General features: G+C 40.7%; 1 protein-coding gene and 1 pseudogene across 5 annotated transcripts; both read left to right on the top strand.

The window, feature by feature from the left end:
• The first annotated feature begins 3137 nt into the window (after positions 1 to 3137).
• Positions 3138 to 10026, top strand: LOC105052425 (uncharacterized). Of its 5 annotated transcripts, none has more exons than XM_029266829.2 (3): positions 3138 to 3418; positions 7635 to 7720; positions 9386 to 10026. In XM_029266829.2, the coding sequence occupies exon 3, from the start codon at positions 9405 to 9407 to the stop codon at positions 9747 to 9749; it is 345 nt and encodes a 114-aa protein (XP_029122662.1). In that variant the 5' UTR covers positions 3138 to 3418; positions 7635 to 7720; positions 9386 to 9404; the 3' UTR covers positions 9750 to 10026. The 5 variants fall into 5 exon arrangements, with proteins under 5 accessions (XP_029122662.1, XP_073100498.1, XP_073100497.1 ...); XM_073244397.1 differs by lacking the exon at positions 7635 to 7720 and adding an exon at positions 3728 to 4122; XM_073244396.1 differs by lacking the exon at positions 7635 to 7720 and adding an exon at positions 3725 to 4122.
• Positions 10027 to 10164: 138 nt separating this feature from the next.
• On the top strand, positions 10165 to 14927 carry LOC109506330 (glucan endo-1,3-beta-glucosidase 8-like; annotated as a pseudogene).
• The last annotated feature ends 6947 nt before the right edge of the window (positions 14928 to 21874 follow it).

The following is a 21874-nucleotide window of genomic DNA, read 5'->3' as shown; positions in this document are numbered from 1 at the left end:
AATCTAATATCTAATATATATATTATAAAGTAAAAATTGAAAAAAAATTTCTTAGTATTTGAGATTATCCACGTAAGCAATTTTTTTTATGCCATGTGACCTCCTACCTTACAATCCTTCAAGCATTAAATTCAAGCCTTAGATTAATAAAAAACTACATTAAATTTTATTTATATAAATTAAATTATATTATTAATATATGGTATTATTACATTCTTACAATTAAAATTTATTTATATAGGTAGTTGAGAATATGAAATGGTACTAAGATTTTGAATGAATATTATTTTATTATTTATGTATAATTTTTTTTCAATATGATTAGATCTAAAATCCATGCATAATGTATGGGCTCAAAATTAGTCTATATATAGAAAAGTAGAAACTGAGAAAAAGTATGTTAGTAAGTTAAGCTGTCTATATAAGTATAAACTTATGACCAAAGAATGCCATATGGATCAAAAGAAATCTACAAAGTATTATTAAATTAAATGAAAAGAAAAAGTATTATAGTATTAAATGACTGAATTGAAGTCCATGTATGTAAATTAAATTTTGTGATTAAAATATAATATTATTATATTTTTATAATTAAAATTCACTCATGTCTGTAATCGAAAATATGGATTGATATCAAAAATTTAGATGGACATTATTTTATCATACTGATTTATTATTCTAAAAAATAATTAACTTTAAAAATTAATCAATGATATGATCTAGAATCCACACATAATGTGCGGACTCAAAATTAGTATATATATATATATATATATATATATATAAAGTCAGAGTTTGTAGTTTTCTATTGGCTACTCCTAGCACGCCGAGTAGAGTTGAAAATAGGTCGGACCGTATCCATATCTGCAATTGAATTGGGGCAGATTTGGATATATATTATGCAGTCCGTTCGGATGCGGATATTTAGTTCAAAAAAATGTCGGATATAAATTCAGATATGAATTTATCTATTTTTTTGGATTCGGATATCGTATTATAAAACATCCAATCGGATCCGTATCCATTAACCGCTGATCCACATCCACATCCTTTTTCCCTCTTTGTAATCCCAAACCCGTCGCGATTGATCCCCATCCCACCGGTGATCGGTGGTAGGCGACTGTTCCCAACCGGTGTTCACCGTTGGACGATAACCGTCCTTCCCAACTTGTGTTTGGCAGCGGATGTTCTTCTCAACTGGTGTTTTACGAGTAGCATCACTCTCGGCATGCATCCGGCGATGAGTCTTTCCCAACCGGCAAGCAGATATGTTCTTTAAATATCTATTGCATTTTTTTCCCTTTTCATTTCTTCCTATGAATCTGTGAACCTAACTCCCATATCCCCTCTTTTTCTCTCTCATTAGTTATCTCCATATTCCTCTCCTTATGGAACATGAAACATGGCTGAAGCATCTCTTCAGCTCTATCTCTGGATATATGTTTTGAGTTTTATACATGAACATGAAACACGAAAAGTTGGGTTTTTATACAGGACTCAGACCTGGTCTTAAGGATTCTGTTCTAATTTCCAAATCCAGGTTAATTTACTTGCTGATCCTCTTTGGTTGAGTTATTGAATATTATTTTAGTTCTTGATCAGAATTTTTTTGTAATTTTTTAAAAACATGCTATATCTTAAAGGATATAATATTTTACATGATTCATCCATGTTCTGTTACCACTCTGTAAGTTGATGCTGGCTAGGTGAGTAACCATCACCTGCACAATTAATTTTAAATGAACACGGCATGTGTACGGATTTTTTTTGGTGCTAGACCAACGAGCATTGTTGAACGTGCTAAGTATTCACCTGAATTGTTTAGCACGATTATGTTGCTCGTATGACACCTTGACTATGTTATAATGACCTTTTGTCACCTATAGCCGGAACATCTAATTGATCGTTCTTTTTTCTTTTGAAGGAACTCATTAATAGTTTTTTCAGCTAAATCATAAGTTTGAACTTGGGTCCAGCATTAAAATCACAAAGAACTGGATGACAAAGAGGCAACCTTGCAGCTTGATTTCTGAGATTGTCAATTGTTTTCTCAATTTAAGTTTTTTGAGTGTGTGCTTATGCTGCATGTGAGTTGGCATGCAGGCAGGAATGCAGGCAGATGTGCGTGGGTTTGTAAGCCTTTGAAAGATGGCAATTAAGAAAATTTAACTAAGCTTCAATTTAACCATGGCTGAAAAGTGCATCAGATAGTAATGCAACTCCCTGTATAAAACTGTCATCATTCCTCTTCATCTAAATTCTTTCCGAGGAAGGGTCGTACACTGTTGCATGAGCTTAAACGGCAAAGGATAAATTAAATCCACCTACCTGCATTTAAATTTTTACTGTTATATAATTTATCTTATGAGAATTATGTTATTTATTTAATTTATTTATTATTTAAATTTTTATTTTTTTAATATTAAATATTATAGATCTAAAATAATATTATAGTTTTGATGAGAAAGTAAGTATATATTTATTATTTTTTGAATGATTATTGTTTAGGAGTATTGATTCATCTTAGTTGGCTTCTTATTTTCTTATATTTATATTTAAATATTTTTATTACAAATATATATGATGAGTAAATATTTATGTTAGCTAGATAGAGTATTGATGATCATTTGAATTTTCAATATAAGTTACATATTATTTTTTTATTAAATATTTTAAATTTTTATAATTTAATTTTTATTTTTAATAAAATTTTAAATTATAATTATGATTATATCATATTATGGTTATGATTTTTTATAATTATATTTTTGTATTTAATTTTTTATTATTAAATTTTATTTAAAATTTAATTAATATTTAAAATAATATCCAAATTATATCTTTAGATGAACAAATATATATGCTTGATATTTGATTTATATCTGTATTTATTTATAATAAATTTAGATATATTTGATATCCGATTTATATTGATATTTATTTATAATAAATATAGATATATTTATTATTCGATTCATGTTTATAATAAATATAGATATGATTAATATCGATTCGTATATGTATCTATTTAAAATAATTAGCGATATTAATTTTAATATCTATTTAATATTTATATTTATATTTATATTTATTAAAAAATATAAATATAAATACGAAAATATCACTATCCGATCCATTTCCAGTCTTAATGCCGAGCTCTGGACTCTCGCGAGGGTTTTTCTTCACACGCCAGCAGCGGTCTTGGTTTTCGTCGAACCCTTTTCAAGCCCTGGGACGCCCACCTCCTCCCAACTCTCCTCCCTGTCACTGCCCTACGGCGCGTTTCTCTTCATCATCACCGGCGTTGGCCTTCCCCCTTCACCTCCCTGCTCTCCTCACCGCTTCTTCCCACCGGTCTTGGCCGTCACTTTCCCCTCCGTCGTCACCGGCGTCGGCCTTTCCGTCCGATCTCGCGAAGGTGCTTTTAATTTTTTCACCTTTCCTTTGTTTGATTTTTCTAATGTTTTGCCTTGGTTTATCTGGTGGGAGGCTTGGAGTGGTCGAATAGGGAAGTGAGGTGCATTCTTAGTAGTCTCAATCGAGCGGAGGCGATGGCCGGAGGTTTGTGCTCATGCACAAAGCATGTGTGAGCAAGCATGATTAAGCATAAATAAGTCATTTATAAACTATGAATTTAATTTATGCGGGAAAAGTCTTGCCTTTTAATTTTTTCACAATTCCTTTGTTTTCGTTGAATTTTTTTTTCTATGTTTTTAATTTGTAGTAGGAGGCTTGGAGCAGGCTTGGAGTGGCTGAATAAGAAAGTTCAGATTTTCTTTAAACTTCATATCCTCATGCATTAACGATTTAGTAAAAACTATGAATTTAAGGTGAAAAATATTTGGCAATAAGATATTGGAGAAAATTGAGAAAATTAATATGCTAGTTTATTTAGGGTTGCACTGCCTCTTTGGATCTTGACTCCTAAATTAAACAACCATATAGCCATTGCTCTCTTCCGTCTCCTCGCCTCTCCACAAGTACTCCAATGAAGCCTTCTTCACCCTGTCCGATTCTGATTCCTTCTTCTTCCATGGCGGGCAGCGGGCAGCGGCAGCAAGGTCTCTATGCCTCTGAGGTCGCTCTTAGCTCCCCCACCTCCGCTGGCAAATCCCTCATCTGGTTATCTCTCTCTTGCCCGTCAGTTTTCTTCCTTGTTGATTTGATTAAACTAGTTGATTTGATTAAACTATGCGGTGCTCGGTATGCTCTAATTTGGTCGTCCTTTCGACTACTGTTGTATTTGTTTTGGTAATTCGTAGTTCAAGAAATTCATGTCTGAAATCGTGCAAATTAGCATTCTTGCTTGCTTAAGTTCTTGTTCAAGAACAACTCTTTTTTTTTTTAAGCACGCCTTTATGTCTGAACTAAATCATCATGTGGTTAATGATTTTAGTTGTGGTAGTAAATCTTGATTTAGTTTGTAGAAATGAGAGGTATGGTTTTCGGGAAATATTGAAGCATAATTCCTACAGCTTGATGTGAACGTTCTTTAGAGCTGTGGTTATGCTTATCTATTGAAAATTGGAAGTCTTTGGCATTGCCTGCATGCCACCACGAATGCAATATATGCTCGATATATCATAGTTTATTTGAAGCAGCTCAGAAGAGGGAACTGATATAGAACTAGATTCAAGTGCATATGCTAGTTTGATACCTAGCAATGAAAAGGAAGCTAAAATGGCATAATTTTTTTTTTAAGTGGATATGTTGAACTAGGAGTATTGCTTCTTGGCCATCGGTTCTCCATTCTGAAGTCAAGCCAAACCAACATGCCACCCTTCTAATATTAGGAAGTTTTCACTAAAACCATTGTATATAGTGTTAGAATAATTTTAGATGATCACATGACAATTCATAATACTTTTTTTTGTTGATGTGACCTCATAATATTTTCTTTTGTTAACATTATTCTATATCATTTTTCTTTATTAGTATAATTCTGTATCGATTGTTATTATTTTTCTCTATGAAGTCTGTATACTAATGTAAATAATCTTTGAGATATATTGAATGAAATTAAAATAGAAATAATAAAGCTGCTTTCGTCTCTCTATCTTTCTCTATTGTTTTCTTCTTCTTTTGTAGATATTTTAATATGGTATCAAAGCCATTGATCTCTGTTTCTCTATAAATCCTTTGCTTTTCAGTAGATTTGTAGATTCTCTATTTTCTGATAGATTAATATTCGAAGATCCCTTGTGTTCTAATGAATCCACAACTCCTCTCCATCACTTTTCTCCTTAGCTTCAGATCTTCGATTGTCTTTTCTTATCATCGCTTGGTGAATTTCTCTCCATCATCGGTCTTGATTGGTTTTTTTTTTAGCATTGGCCTTCTCTTGTGTTTTTGTCTGTGAGGATCATGGGCATTCGGATTTCTTTTCTTTAAGCATCGGCATTCTCTTCTATGATATTTTTATCTGTGAGGATCATCTGCCTTCGGCTGTCTTCTCTTTGAGCGTCAGCCTTCTCTCCTGTGACTTTTTTGTCAACAAGAATCATCGACTTTCGACTGCATTCTCTTTGAACACCAATCTTACTGTGACTGCTACTTTCTGTCTTCTCACAGTCACGTCATCTAAATTAGCTACACCAATAGACACGTCAATTTATCATGCTAGCTTCTGAGTATATTCGTGATTTAATTTTCAAACTCAAGTTGGCACTTATAATACCACCTTGAGTTTGAGGGGGAGTGTTAGAATAATTTTAGATGGTCACATAATTTTAGGGATCACATGACAACCCATAATATTTTTCTTTGTTGATGTGACCTCATAATATTTTTTTTGTTAATATTATTTTGTACCATTTTTCTTTATTGGTATGATTTTATATCGATCATTATTATTTTTCTTTTATGGAGTTTGTACACTAGTATCAATAATCTCTGAGATGTATTTAATGAAATTGAAACAAAGAAAATAAAGCTTCTTTCTTCTCTCTATTTTTCTCTCTTATGTTCTTCTTCTTTTGTAGATATTTTAATATATAGAGTAGGGCAGATGAGCACCCTAAGGTGTAGGAGGATGAGCACTGTAGCAACTTTCTCACATATTATAGTGTAGGATTCATTTTTTTGTTTTATTTTTGTTTTCTCTTGCATATTAAACAGTTGTCATTTGTTTTGAAATGGGAAAAGTTGGTTGGTTAATATATATGATAACATGACTTTAGTCGTGGAAGTAAATCTTGATTGAGTTTGTAGAAATGGGAGGTATGGTTTTTGGAAAAAATTGAAGCAGAATTCCTGCAGCTTGATGTGAACATTCTTTAGAGCTATGGTTGTACTTATCTTTTGAAAATTGGAAGTCTTTTGGCATTGCCTGCATGAATGCAATATATGATCGATATATCGTAGTTTATTTGAATCAGCTCAGAGGAGGGAAGTGATACCGAACCAGATTCAGGTGCATATGCTAGTTTGATACCCCAGTGATGGGAAGGAAGCGAAAATGACACATAATTTTTTTTAAAAGAAAATTATATGAGAACAATTAATATATGGCTATACATGAACTTCTCCAATGTACTGCCAGTGTTTGTTGATATATTGGATATTTGGGTTTATATTGATTGAGAAATATGATCTATTCTGCAAAACATTGCCATGGGCGCAAGGAAGACCAAGGTAAAGAGGTATATAGGTTGAGTGATTGCTATTGGGATTTGTAAATTGACTAAACATCCGCATTGTCATATTTGAATGGAACACCATTTGTACACTTGATGATGACATACAAATAATCTTCGTGCATATTAGAAGATAATAAATTCCTGTGCTATTTTTCTTTATCCACTGATTATCTGCTTTAAGTGGCCCTATCAATAAGAGAACAAATGAACCTAGACTGTACTACAGACAAATCCACTTATATTAGTAATTACTAAAGGCCCTGTTTCTATGAGATGAGTTTTCATCGAGTATCATTATATTGCATTTTGATTAACTGCCTTAACAAAGTTCCTCTTTTTTCCAAGTGATATTTTAGATCAATGACTAAAGAGTTCCATATATATTCTTCAATTTCTTTTATATTTCTGGCGATAGCGTAAAGAAAATTTGGCTTGCTTTCATCTGGTGACTTTGTAACCACAGGCTGTATACCAGAAAAATGGCAATATCTTCTTCCATAAAAATAATAAGACAGCAACAGCTTGTGAACAGAGTAAGCATATATTGATGCCTACTCATGGTACTTCATTGTTCTCATGTAGTCTTTCTGTTCCTCTTGCATTATCTCACTATATTAGTTATATGCTGGCCAAAACAACTTGACTTGGCCATGCACCAGTCATTTTCGTTCTGTAGGGGGCTGTTTATACTTTTGAATCTTGAAGTAAAAGGGTTTATCTGGTTGTGATGCTTTCAATAAATTATTTTGCTCTACTCTTGTCTATTCAAGCTTTGGTGAAATTGGGTGCCATTGTGGCTAGTCTTGTCTATTCAAGCTTTGGTGAAATTGGGCGCCATTGTGGCAAGGTCTTGGGTCTAGTATGATGAAATGACCTTGACATTTTTGGAAACTTCCTTGTGTGCCATCTGTTGACTTACATGCCACCTAGATTCTTACTTGTATTGCTATTTGTAATACTGGAGATTTTGGAGGAAACCTTGATGTCTATATGCAGATAGAAATGGAGACTGTTAGGTCCTTTTTCTTCAGTTAATCCGGACCGTAGAGAGGGCTGTAGAGAAGTTCTTCAGTTGTATGTAGGTAGCATCCTGTTGGCCTTCTTCTTTTAAATTCTTTGTTTTCTTTTTATTAAAATAGTTGCTGAAGTTATTTTCTGCTCTTTTTAGTACTACGTATATATTTTTTTTATTTTCATGTAATATTAGCAGATTAAACTTTTGTTACATGGGATTTGTGCTTCTACTAGAGTGTAGTAGATTTTATATCAGTCTCTGTTGTTGCGTTTCTATTTGTTCTATATTTTGTTTGTTCCTTTTTGATTTAGTACAAGTTATTTTTTTCTTTGTAATATCAGTATCTTAAATTCTGTTTCATGGTGTTTGTATTTCTGTAAGAATGCTGTAGATTTTAAGTGCTTATAAAGTATTAGATTATTGTTGGCACTTCATGAATTTTTTTTGAATAACTATGATGCACATTCTACTATTTCTTTCCAAGTACCAAGAAAATGAAACCTCAAAATGAAAGTTTGTATCCCTTCCATGATTAACCTTTGCTGCAGCCACCTTCTGCTGTAAGCATCCTTGAGCAGCATATACCATTCAAAAGGTAACTGTTTGCGGATTCACAAACTATTGGCTATTTTGTATTTCAACATCTAGTTGACCTTGAGACTAGGACAAACTAGGGAAGTGTAAGTGGTGGGTTTTCTAGGAGGGAGTTAATATTTGCAGAAGATCTTGCTATAATTAGCTTGGTCTTAAGTTCTTGAACTGATAATTTTTGTTCTTGTATGATTGCCTTCCCAAGTTGTACTTTATTTTATGTTCCTTATTTTTTTTAAAGATTAGGTTATTGATTGGTGCTTTCTTCTGTTGACACCTTGATTTTTAATTTTTTTTTCCCCTTCTCCTTGTTTAGCCACTGTACTAATGGATCCTTGAGTTGTAGGCATCATCTCTTATCTACTTGACCGCGTTTAATAAGTTGTTGCAATACGAATACAATAGTTCTCCTGGTAAGCAGCTGGCCTGCTTGGTTCCAAGTTAATCTTCTTTCTTGCCCAGAGTTTCGTTGGTAGGAATTCAGCACCAACACATCTGGGGTTGTACTTTAGGTTTACAAACAATTGCGAATTGTTTCCCAACTTTTGTGGATCACAATTTGATATTATAAGCCTTCACCATTTTAAATGTCATATGGCTATTCTGTTACATATCAGGGTTAATAATTAATTGCATTTTTGTTGTTCAGCAAAAGTATTAAATAATTTACTTTCAAGCCAGAAACAAGAGCCATTGTACTCAACTACTCATTTTTTTCTGCCATGAGATCCCCATTTAAAACTGATATATCTCTGTAAGCTGCTGACAAATTCGAGAAAGCTATCTTTGTATGTGTAAAAGTTTTGGCCATGAAATGAATATTAGACGTTGGATCCATCGTGCCTCATCCCTGCAAACGTTTTAAGTAAATCTAGGTTTGTACCTCCGAGGCATTCAATATCCAAGATCACCCCAGATTGGGAGCTGAAGCAGACAAGCCCCAGAGGAGGAGTATAAGTTACCTGATCTCCTCAAGATCCTCTTAGCTCTCTCTTATTAGGTGCATGGCAGTTGATTTCTCATTATTAGTGTTTCCATGTAGAATAAAGGGAATGAATTTATCTCAGGCCGGTGCTTTTAGATTCTTTGTTTATTGTGGTGGGTTATACATTCATACTTATTGATCTCCTGTTCTTTGCAGGCCAACGGCTGTAGCCCTGATGGTTATTCCTCCACCTGTTAGGCCACCCAGAATCATCAATTACTTAAAACCTTATGTGCTGAAAATGCACTTCACAAACAAATTTGTGAATGCCCAGGTGGTCCACACTCCGACGGCCACAGTGGCCTGCTCTGCTAGCTCTCAGGAGAAGTTGCTGCGGCCGAGCATGGAGTCCACCCGAGATGTTGCAGCCGCTGCTAAGATTGGGAAGATTCTCGGTGAGCGGCTCCTGCTCAAGGGGATCCCTGCCATTTCTGTGTTCTTAAAGAGGGAGCAGAAGTACCATGGAAAAGTGAAGGCAATAATAGATTCCATGAGAGATGCTGGCGTGAAGCTGCTGTGAGTTTGGTTGTAAGTCTAGTCCTGGCGTTGTTGATGCAGTAAAGCTAGTATCCTTTTTGAGGCAATAATTATCAAACACTCTGCTATCAGTTCACAGTGAGTCATTGGACATTTGATTAATGAGGATGGAAAAGATGGAACTTAACCTGATCAACATACATGTTCGTATGTTTTGTCATGTGGAAGTGTCACCGGAACCGATGTGATTTATAGCTGAATGCTTGAGTCTTGTTTTACATGAACAGAAATAAGGAAACCCTTGCTGATGATGTTGGTTACTAGCTTATTGCGACTGGTTGATTGTATGGCATCTTGTGGTCTGAACCATCAGTTCCATATGTAGTTATCGTTCCATCATTCTACCTAAATTCCACTAATAATCTGTGTGTTAGTTCACCTTATTAGCAGATGTTCCTTCTGCCACAATTATTGTGTATTCGTTTCTAGTAAATGAGGCATGAGCCCTTGCAACCAAAATTAGAGATGTCGTTGGGTGTTCCTCATTCTCACCAACCAAAGTAGTGTATTCGCAAAAATATGTGCATTATATGATGAATGGAAGTGGTTGTGCACAAGTTCTGTTTTAATGGTAGGCATTGTTCCATCTGAGTGGTCGAGATTCTAGTCCTTCAATATCCTTCTTTTCTTTTTTGCCAATTTGGCATTGCAATCATAAGGATCTAATCTCAAGAGTCAAGCCAAAACAGAGTTCTGCTAAACTGAGGCTAGATAAGTCAAGATGTTGTCTCCTCTTTGTTAGATTTCATTGTTTGCCATGTTAAGATGTATGGATCTGTATGACTGGGTTTGGGTCGCAAAGTGGTCTTCTAGAGAGTTTTGTGTGTGTCGCTGTGGAAATAGAATAATCTCTACTTTTATCTTCTGATTTTTGTGGGTTTTTTTCTTTCTGGCAGTCTCTAGCTCTAGGAAAAAGGGGGAAAAAAAAAATTGAGCTTTTAGGAGAAAATCTCTCGATTCAAGAAAAAAAAAAAAAAAGATTTTTACAGGGATGAGTCTTCTCTGGCCAATTCTTGGAATCTTTCTTCCTCCTCCTCTGTTCTTCTCTTCCATAATTTCTTGCGTCCTTGGCCAGAAAATATGGCAGGTTGCCAATTCTCAATATGGCTTATCTCCATTAGCTTCTACTATTCCATTGTGGAAGGCCTTGGAGCGAACTGGGGGATGTTGGCACGCACCCACTGCCACCAAAAGTCATGGTTCAGCTCCTCGAGGACAATGTGATCAATAAGGTCAAGCTGTTCGTTGCCGATGCCAACACGATGAGCGCACTAGCTGGGAGTGGTACTGAGGTGATGATCGCCATCCCCAACAATCAGCTCACTGCCATGAATGATACCATTTCAATGGAGGAGTCAACATCAAGTGTGTCACTTCTAATGATTCCATTTGTTTATTTCATATGAGAGGTCATCTTAATTTCTCTTGCATGATCATTAGTCTCAGATTCTGATTGCTTTATGGAGTTTTCTTAGCAACATCTATTATGTACAAGTTTCAGGAAGATTTTTTCTTTATCTTTGCATTTATAGACTTTTGGTATGTGAAATGGAGCTACCACATGCTGCTATTTTTCTTATTCACTGTTTTTTGTTGATTTTTTGAATTTCTGACTGAAATATGTATTCAAGAAGAATATTTGGTGTTACTGTAACTTCCTGTTTGATTTAAAATGCATTTTTTCTTCAAAAGATCAATGATACAAGAAAAAAATATTCTTTAGAATGTATGGCTGTAAAAGATTTAGCTGTCTATTGGGTAGCTTGGATTTGGCAGGTATGCAGTTCATTTGTTGATGGTGTAGGTTACATAGTTTTAACTAATGGATTGTATATTGCTCTTGTTGATTCGAAGAATTGTTGGGGGTTTCTTTGTAGACAAATCCTTGCAATTGCTCTCGAACTCATTGACCCACATTTGATTAGAGGACCCTTCTTGTGATGCACTAAAGTGATCATGCTTATGATATGTTTCTTTAAATTGTCAGGATGTGAATTTTTGAATTTCCCTCATCTTTATCCTTATAATAAAGTGATGCAGCTTTATGAGGTAGCACTATTTAAATTACAGCATTTGAATTCAGGTTTATGAAACTATTAAATTGTTTAGCTTTGTACTCTGTTAAGAGACATCTGAGAGTTTCTCATTGGCCCATCTTTGTTTAGATAAAAATAAACAGATTAAACACCGTTGTAATACAGTATGGTGCGAAATAGATTGCCATTATGAGACTAAAATGATTAATATCCAGATGTTCTATGAAAAAAAGTCCAGGTCTCCTATCAACTTAAAATGGTGAACTGTTTAGCCAGTTCAAGGGGAGCATATTGTGATAGCAAGTTTTCGCATTTGACATTAAATGGTTTAGATGTAATTTCGTATGCTTAAATCTGACTCTTCTTCGAGCTTCTGTGCCCTCTTTTTCCATTTGGGACTTCGTTATCGAAAGGATGGATGATAAGTATTTCTCTAGGAAGAAATTTTGTCAATGGGAATACCTCAGCTCCTAATAGTTCTAATCCAACTATCCTACTTATTAGTGTCTTTCCTAGATATCTGTGCACATGGTAGGTATTGGTCTTCATGTGGACTATAAGAAGGTTTGGAGGGGGATATGAAATTCTACATTTTCTATCTGTAGGACAGTCAGTAAGGGTGGCTTTATAATTGGTGTTATAAGAAAATTGAGCTTTCTTTACTGAAATGTGTGTGAAGGTTTGGGTAAAAGAGGGAAGCACCTGTGGGCTGTGGCATCAAACTTCTGTGGAAAGGTACAAGGCCTCTTTCCCCTTCTAAAAGAGAAGAGATAAGAGTGCAAGACAAACATATTGGAAATTCATTTCCCTACTTAAATGTTTTTATACTAATATAAAGTGAGCATTGCTACTTTCTCCTTGGTTGGTGGGGAGTTAATGGCAGGGTTGTATACAAGAAACCTTATAGAGATGGAGAAAGGTTGACTTTTCATTCTTTTCATTGTCTTCTCTGATGTAAATGTCCATATTGTTAGTGAGAACTTACATGTTAGGCGCTAAAACGTTCAGGACTCTCTTCTCACCCTTCTTAAATAGCTTATAAGAAATGCTGATCTTGGGAACTTGGTGATTCTTGCTTGGGGAGATGGGAGCCTGCCATGTATGCTTTTTGTAGCCTGGTGGAGATGTTCGTACGGGGCTCGAGGAGGTACCTCTCAATGAAAATTCCTGCTTTTCTATCGCACTTCATGGACATGGTTTTTAGCTATTTGGGGACGAGGGAACAATCAGATCTCTTTATATGAAGAAGATTGTAGCATATGATCAAGTTCTTAAATTTCAAGAATGCATGCTTTCCTGATTGCATATAATGTACCACAGAACTTGATCCCTTGCACAATCTAATGAGGTGATTATAAAGAAAGATATAGAAATCACCCTACTCTGACACCATTATCAATAACATCCAGAAAAGTATTTTTCCTTTCTCTTGCACGATGTCTTGAGATAGCATGCGTTTTATAGCCCTATTGGAATCAGCATTTGAGGTTGATTGGGATCCTTATCAGTCCATTCTGTCCTAAATTGGTTAGAAACCTCTTCCCTTTGTTCCCACTAAAGTGAAATTCTTTTTTTTTTTTTTCTTCCTGCTTTTTATTTTGGTAATTCAGGTCTCTCCACTTTGATCAGCTGATTTAACAGCACAAACTTGACATTTATTGGTTATCTCTGAACTGTTTGATGAGAAGCGTTCAGTTCATGGGATGGGGTAATTTCCTGATGAGGTTTTCAAGAAGAGTTTGGCACATATCTACTTTGCTTTTATTATGGATGATTGGTCAAGTAATCTCTTGGGCCAAGATGGAGAGGGTGTCATGGAAGCATTATTACGCATTTAATGAAGTGTGACATTGTTCATAAAAGAGAGGTCTCTTCCTTCTGTATGAGCCTGTATACTAATGCAGATGATTTATTAGGCGACTCTGGTCTAACCTTCTATATGAGTCTGTGTGATATTACCACCTGCCTCTATCTTTCTTCAATAATACAAGCTAGTTATTGAAATAAGAAAATGTAGATTTTGAGGGAATTCCTTAACAGAGGTAAAGGGAAACAAGCACCTAAACTCTCTTGCTGCCTAAGAACTTGAAAGAGTAGATCAAAAAAAATTCTTGCTATGAAAACATTTTGGTTTCTTCCAGCGTCCACAGCTGCAAGTAACTTAGACCAAGTACTAAAATGCTTTTTCCCTGATTCATTGGAACTTTGAAGTCTTGAAGTGAGAAGGGTTCTAGTAGCAATTTATCAATTCCTAGGAGTTCTGAGGACTTAATGCACTTGTTTTTCTCTCACCAGAATGTTGACCTTATGAGTCTTAATCTTAAGACCATAACCTATTGAGGGACATATAGAAGATCTACCTAATGTGAAAAGTACTCAGTGGTGATGGATACTAACATATCTTCTGTGGTTTGACATCAAGCCTGGACTCTTCGATTTAGCAAATTGTATCAGCTCACGGAAATGAAAACTTAAAATCCAGTTGTTTACATATTTTCTTCATTGACCACGGTTACATATCTCAGTAATTTGAGGTATTTAGTGTTTCCATAAATGTGGATTCTCCGTTAAATTTGAGCACAAATTAATGAATTCTTCTTCCTTCTAATTGTTCCAGATATGTAGCAGTTGGAAATGAACCGTTCTTGAAATCTTACAATGGTTCGTTCTTGAATGTGACTTTTCCTGCACCGCACAACATCCAAAATGCACTCAACGAGGCAGGGGTTGGTGACACTATAAAGGCCACTGCTCCTCTCAATGCTGATATGTATGACTCCCCTGCAAACAATGCAGTTCCATCAGCAGGAAGATTCCGATCAGATATCCACGATGTCATGACTCAGATGGTCCAGTTCTTCAACCAGACCGGTGCTCCCTTCACCGTTAACACATACCCTTTCCTAAGTCTGTATGGCAATGACAACTTCCCTTTGGACTTTGCTTTCTTCGATGGAATGAGCCAACCTTTTATTGATAATGGGCTTACATACACCAATATATTCGATGCCAACTTCGATACTCTGGTCTCTGCTCTGAAGGAAGTTGGACTAGGTAATCTGCCAATCATTGTTGGAGAGGTTGGATGGCCAAATCTAAGTATGTCCATCTTATTCAACAAATAATTCAAGCTAACTTACAATAATTTATAGGTCTATCGTTCTAAAGTTGTTAAAGTCACTCATGATAAATCTCATGGCCGCCTCGTTATCTTTACTAAAAGCATCTTTTAAAGCAACCCAAAATTTCTTTGTAATTTTATATTTTCTATAGGTTTCATATAGGTCGTTTGATAGACAATTTAGAATCCTAAATCTACAATGAAACTCAATTTCTTTAGATGATTTATCAATTCTGAAGGTGTCTGGAGAATTAGATGATCAGGAAGAGGATCTTAATCTAGATGAGAAAGAGGGCACATCATATGGTGGCCTTTTTTTCAATGGCAGTTGTTGGGTGTAAAATACCCCCAGCCGAAGTTCGTGTCAGGAGTGACCTCTCGGAGATTCTACAGGCAGACTTCATCCGAACTCCCACGGGAGCCGGATTCCGTCTCCAACTTCTACTGCAGGTAAATTTCGTCCGGACTCCTACGGGAGCCGAACTCCGTCTCCAACTCCAACTACAGGTAAACTACATCCGGACTCCTACGGGGGCCGGACTTCGTCCCCAATTTCAACCGCGGGCAAACTTCGTCCGAACTCCTACGGGAGTCGGACTCCGTCTCCAACTTCGGCTGCAGGCAGACTTCATCCGAACTCCTACGGGAGTCAGACTCCGTCTCCAACTTCGGCTGCAGGCAGACTTCATCCGAACTCCTACGGGAGCCGAACTCCGTCTCCAACTCCAACTACAAGTAAACTACGTCCGGATTCCTACGGGGGCCGGATTTCTTCCCCAATTTCAACCGCGGGCAAACTTCATCCGAACTCCTACGGGAGTCGGACTCCGTCTCCAACTTCGGCTGCAGGCAGACTTCATCCGAACTCCTATGGGAGTCAGACTCCGTCTCCAACTTCGGCTGCAGGCAGACTTCATCCGAACTCCTACGGGAGCCGAACTCCGTCTCCAACTCCAACTACAAGTAAACTACGTCCGGACTCCTACGGGGGCCGGACTTCGTCCCCAATTTCAACCGCGGGCAAACTTCGTCCGAACTCCTACGGGAGTCGGACTCCGTCTCCAACTTCGGCTGCAGACAGACTTCATCCGAACTCCTACGGGAGTCGGACTCCGTCTCCAACTTCGGCTGCAGGCAGACTTCATCCGAACTCCTACGGGAGCCGAACTCCGTCTCCAACTCCAACTACAGGTAAACTACGTCCGGACTCCTACGGGGGCCGGACTTCATCCCCAATTTCAACCGCGGGCAGACTTCGTCCGAACTCCTACGGGAGTCGGACTCCGTCTCCAACTTCGGCTGCAAGCAGACTTCATCCGAACTCCTATGGGAGCCGGACTCCGTTTCCAACTTCGGTTGCAGGCAGACTTCGTCCGGACTCCTACGGGGGCCAGACTTTGTCCCCAATTTCAACTGCGGGCAAACTTCGTCCGAACTCCTACGGGAGTCGGACTCCGTCTCCAACTTCGGCTGCAGGCAGACTTCATCCGAACTCCTACGGGAGTCGGACTCCGTCTCCAACTTCGGCTGCAGGTAGACTTCATCCGAACTCCTACGGGAGCCGGACTCCGTCTCCAACTTCTACTGCAGGTAAACTTCGTCCGGACTCCTACAGGAGCCGGACTTCGCCTCCGACTCCAGCTACAGGTAGGATTTGTCCGGGCTCCCACGGGAGCCGGACTTCCGCCCTGAATTCCTGCTGAAGGTCTCGGCCGAGGTTCCTCGACAAATGATCCCCATCCGGGCTTTCGTGGAAATCAGACTCCAACCGAACTTCAGCCGATAAGTCTGGACCCCTTGGCAGGCCGTAGTAACAGCCACGACTCTGCTCCACTCCCTGCGGCAGATCCTACGCGGCTCCATTACTCCCTGGCAGGCCGTAGTAACGGCCACGACTCTGCTCCACTCGCTACGGCGGATCCTACGCGGCTCCATTACTCCCTGACAGGCCGCAGTAACGGCCACAATTCTGCTCCACTCCCTGCGGTGGATCCTGTGCGGTTCCACCACTCCCTGGCGAGTCGCGACAACGAATGCCGCTCCACCCCCCACAACTGATTCCACGTGGTGAGCCATGATGACAGCCACGACTCCACCCCATTACTCTTCATGATAAATTTCTCCTGGTTCCGTACGGCCCACGACGAGGCGATCATAAACAGTCGCTATCAATCCGCTGCTCCCCCGTCTATAAAAGGGGACCCCAGATATGTTATTCTCTAAGCTCTCATTTTTACCTAGAAACTCTGCTAAAATTTTCGTTCGAGCACTCCATTCTTGTTGAGGCAGAGAGCTGACTTGAGCATCGGAGGGTCTTGCCGGAGCAACCCCACCTCTGGTTTAGACTTCTTTTGCAGGTCCCGGCGGCGACCGCGACTCCCTCGACTCCAGCCTCTCCGACGCAGGCGGATTTTTGCACCAACAGGATTGGCGCTAGAGGAAGGGGCCTGTGTCTTCGCAGTATCCTTGTTCTTAAAGGAGCGCTCAACGGGACCATCTCTGGTCATCTTCTCCGACATCCGCTCCTCCTTCCCCCACTGGATCCTCGCTCGATGCCTTCTCGCGAAGCATCCACACGACGACCCACGGCCTTTGCGGCTAGATCTCAGGCTCCGACCTCACCTCTGGTTTCCTAGGCCCCACATCCTCTGGCAATGGTCACCGGCATGGAGCGGTCGGACAATCAACCTCCGACGGATTTCGCCAACACCATCTCGGGAGGATCCCGACAGGAAGCAACCAACGTACTGACTGTACCCCCCAAGCGACAAAAGATTGAGGAGCCCATAACCTTTACTGAAGAAGATGCTCAGGGAGTCCAATTCCCTCATAACGACGCGGTTATGGTTTCCTTGAATATAGCAAACTACGACGTCCGCCGCATTCTTGTCGACAATGGAAGTTCGGCCGATATTTTGTTCTACGATGTCTTTTCAAGAATGTCCATCCTTGATGGCCATTTGAGGCCGATTACCTCCCCTCTAGTAGGGTTTACCGGCGACGCTGTCCCGATGGAGGGAGTGATGACTTTGACTGTAGCTGCGGGTCGATATCCAAAACAATCCAGGGCTCTGGTGAATTTCCTGGTGGTGAAGGTGCCGTCAGCCTACAACGCAATCCTCGGCCGACCTGGCCTCAATGCTCTCCGAGCCGTTGTGTCAACTTACCATTTGAAGTTGAAATTCCCTACCAACCAGAGGATCGGAGAGGTCAGAGGAGACCAAGCCCTGGCCAGACACTGCTACAACATAGCCTTGCAAAGAAGCGACCAATCCGACCCCTGTCCAGTTGATGGGCTGGATGCTCGCGATGACCTCACTGAAGAGAGGGGCGGCCCAATCGAAGATCTGGTATCGATCCCTTTGAACGACGGAAATGCGGGGCATGTGGCGATGATCGGCTCCAACCTGGGGGAAGAGGTGCGGACGCGTCTCATCGCTTTTCTACGAAAGAATGTGGACGTCTTCGCTTGGATTCCGACAGACATGCCGGGGATCGACGCGGAAGTCATGGAGCACCGTCTAGCCGTCGATCCAAGGCATCGACCGACGAAAGAAAAAATCCGAAGTCATGCACCAGAGAGGCAGAAGGTGATAGCCGAGGAAGTGGACAAACTCCTGAAAGCCGGATTCATTAGAGAAGTCAATTATCCTGATTGGATTTCCAACGTTGTCCTAGTCAAAAAGGCAAACGGCAAGTGGAGGATGTGTATAGACTTCAAAAAGCTGAATAAAACCTGCCCAAAGGACAGCTACCCCCTACCCAGAATTGATCAACTGGTGGATGTGACCTCGGGCCATGAGCTCTTCACCTTCATGGATGCATTCTCCGGCTATAATCAAATCAGGATGGCGCCGGACGACGAAGAAAAGATCGCTTTCATTACTAACCGTGGCCTTTACTGTTACAGAGTCATGCCTTTCGGCCTCAAAAATGCAGGCGCAACCTACCAGCGGCTGGTGAACAAAATCTTCAAGGAGTAGATCGGCCGCAACATGGAGGTCTACGTGGATGACATGCTCGTAAAAAGCAAATCTTCCATGAACCACGTCGCCGACCTCGAAGAGGCCTTCAGCGCCCTCCAAAAATATAAAATGAAGCTGAACCCGACTAAATGTGCTTTCGGAGTGACCTCAGGAAAGTTCCTGGGCTTCATGGTATCGGGGCGTGGAATTGAGGCCAATTCGGAGAAAATTCGCGCTATCCAGGAGATGGCCGCTCCAAGGTCGATAAAAGAGATTCAGCGCCTTACAGGGAGGGTAGCAGCCCTGAATTGCTTCGTCGCAAGGTCAGCCGAACGGTGCTTACCCTTCTTCCAAACCCTCAAGCAGCCGAAAAACTTCTGTTGGACCCCTGAGTGCCAACAGGCATTCGAAGAACTAAGGAGCTACCTCGGCTCACCTCCGCTGTTGGCAAAGCCAGAGCCTGAAGAGGAACTATTTTTATACCTGGCGGTCTCTCCGATGGCTCTCGCGGCAGTCCTTGTCAAAGAAGAAGCAAAAGTCCAACGACCGATCTACTACGTCAGCCGCGCATTGAGAGACGCCGAGACCAGGTATACTAAATTAGAGAAACTGACTTACTCCTTGTTGATTGCAGCCCGGAGGCTCCGACCCTACTTTCAAGGGCACACCGTAACGCTGCTCACCGACCAACCGATCAAGGTGATTCTACACCGGACGGATGCCTCCGGGAGGATGGCAAAATGGACGATCGAGCTCACAGAATTTGACATCAACTATCGACCCAGGCCAGCAGTGAAGGCCCAAATATTGGCAGATTTCATAGTAGAGTATACTATCCCAGAGGAGGCCGAACCTGAACAATGCAAAATTGACGGCCTGAAGTCCCGACCGAACTCCCCCAAAGAAGAGGCAGATCCCTCTGGTTGCTTTTGGGCCCTCTACGTGGATGGGTCTTCCAACATGTCAGGCGCAGGCGTGAGCCTGATCTTGATCAGTCCAGAGGGAGTCATCGTGGAGTACGCTCTGCGCTTCGAGTTCTCCGCAACAAACAATGGAGCAGAATATGAAGCTCTGATCGCAGGACTGAAGATCGTCAAAGAGCTGGGGATAGATCGGCTCCAGGTCCACAGCGACTCTCAACTAGTAGTGGGACAAGTCAATGGAAACTACGAAGTGCGGGAGGACAGCATGGCTAAATATCTTGAAAAGATAAAGGAGCTCATCCCTGCCTTCAGCAGCTTCAACATCAGGCAGATTTCGAGGTTGAAAAATACTAGGGCCGACCTTCTCTCCAAGCTGGCAACGCTGGCTCCGGCCGAATTGCCCAAGGGTGTTCTCTTTGAAGTTCTAAAGTGCCCGAGTATGGAAGAATCGCGGCCCGTGATGGAAATTGACCACGAGCCCAGCTGGATCGACCCACTGATAACCTATCTCAGAGACGGGGTTCTCCCCCAAGATGCAAAAGAGGCTCGGAAGCTCAGAAATCAAGCCTCCCGATACATCCTTTATGAGGGCAAGTTGTACAAGAGATCATACTCTTTGCCCCTTTCGAAATGTCTCCGACCTTCGAAAGCTGACTACGCCTTGTGAAAGGTGCATGAAGAAATCTGCGAAAACCATCTGGGGGCTAGATCTTTATCCCACAAGTTGCTCCGCTAAGGATATTACTAGCCGACGATGCATCATGACTCGATTGAATACGTCAGAAAGTGTGATCGATGCCAGAGATATGCCAACATCCAGAGACAACCCGCCACCGAGCTTACACCCTTGAGTGCCCCATGGTCTTTTGCGCAATGGGGGATGGACATCCTTGGACCCTTTTCCGTGGCATCGGGGCAGAGAAAGTTCCTCCTAGTAGCGATCGACTACTTCACCAAATGGGTTGAAGCCGAACCACTGGCAAAAATCACAGAAGCAAAAGTGCAAGATTTCATCTGGAAGTCAATCGTATGCAGGTTCGGTCTGCCAAAGATCCTAATCACTGATAATGGGCGGCAATTCGCGGGAGCAAGATTCGCCGAATTCTGTGAAGATCTAAACATCTCCCACAACTTCACATCAGTAGCCCATCCTCAGGCGAACGGCGAAACTGAAGTGACCAACAGAACCCTGCTGCAGGGGATCAAGACAAGGCTTGAAAAGGCGAAGGAAACTTGGGCAGACGAATTTTATCATGTACTATGGGTGTATCGAACTACCCAAAGACTGCCCACGGGGGAGACCCCCTTTGCTTTAGCCTTCAGAACGGAGGCCGTCATCCCAATTGAGCTTAAACTCCCGTCGGCATGGGTCGTGGCATTCAACGAACATCATAATTCGCAAGGTCTTAAAGCCAACCTTGACTTGCTGGAAGAAAAGTGGGAGGTAGCTCAAGTTCGGATGGCAGCCTACAGACAGAAAGTCGCCCGCTATTACAATTCTTGGGTCAAGAATAAAGCCTTTAGAGCAGGAGATCTAGTGCTTCGACGAACCGCTGTCTCGCAACCTCAGGATCGAGGGAAGCTCGCCCCAAACTGGGAAGGTCCGTATGAGGTCAAAGAGGTAGTCCGGTCCGAAACTTATTACCTCAAGAAGCTCGGAGGAGCAGACCTCCTGCGACCATGGAGCTCAGAAAACTTACGAATGTATTACCGATAACTTTGTTTTAAATAAAAGTTGCATATCTACATGTCTCCCCTCTTGGCACTAGCTTATATCGACAGGGCAGTCAAAACAAACTGTGACAGAAGCAGGAGGGGAACTTCGTCTCGACAAAGTCGAAGGCCCGATTCTCTTTAGACTGGATAGGGGGAGAGGCCCTGCAACGCCCATATGCACCTCCACAGCCCTGTTAGGGACAGGAGGAGAACCTTGCCCTAATTTGAGCAAAGTCGAAGGCCCGGTTCTCTTTAGACCGGATGGGGGGAGAGGCCCTGCAACGCCCATATGCGCCCCCACAGTCCTGTTAGGGACAGGAGGAGAACCTCGCCCTAACTTGAGAAAA

The sequence above is a fragment of the Elaeis guineensis genome, chromosome 10 (genome assembly GCF_000442705.2).
Source record: "Elaeis guineensis isolate ETL-2024a chromosome 10, EG11, whole genome shotgun sequence".
NCBI classification, from domain to species: domain Eukaryota; kingdom Viridiplantae; phylum Streptophyta; class Magnoliopsida; order Arecales; family Arecaceae; genus Elaeis; species Elaeis guineensis.
The sequence above is the reverse complement of the archived record's forward strand: the minus strand, read 5'-3'. Positions and strand labels throughout refer to the sequence as shown.

What these genes read in the sequence shown, in the direction of transcription:
- LOC105052425 (XM_073244397.1), top strand. Translation starts at nt 3,989, where the DNA reads ATGAAGCCTTCTTCACCCTGTCCGATTCTGATTCCTTCTTCTTCCATG. An exon ending in GCTGGCAAATCCCTCATCTG is followed by an intron (nt 4,123 to 9,385) that starts GTTATCTCTCTC and finishes TGTTCTTTGCAG; the next exon opens with GCCAACGGCTGTAGCCCTGA.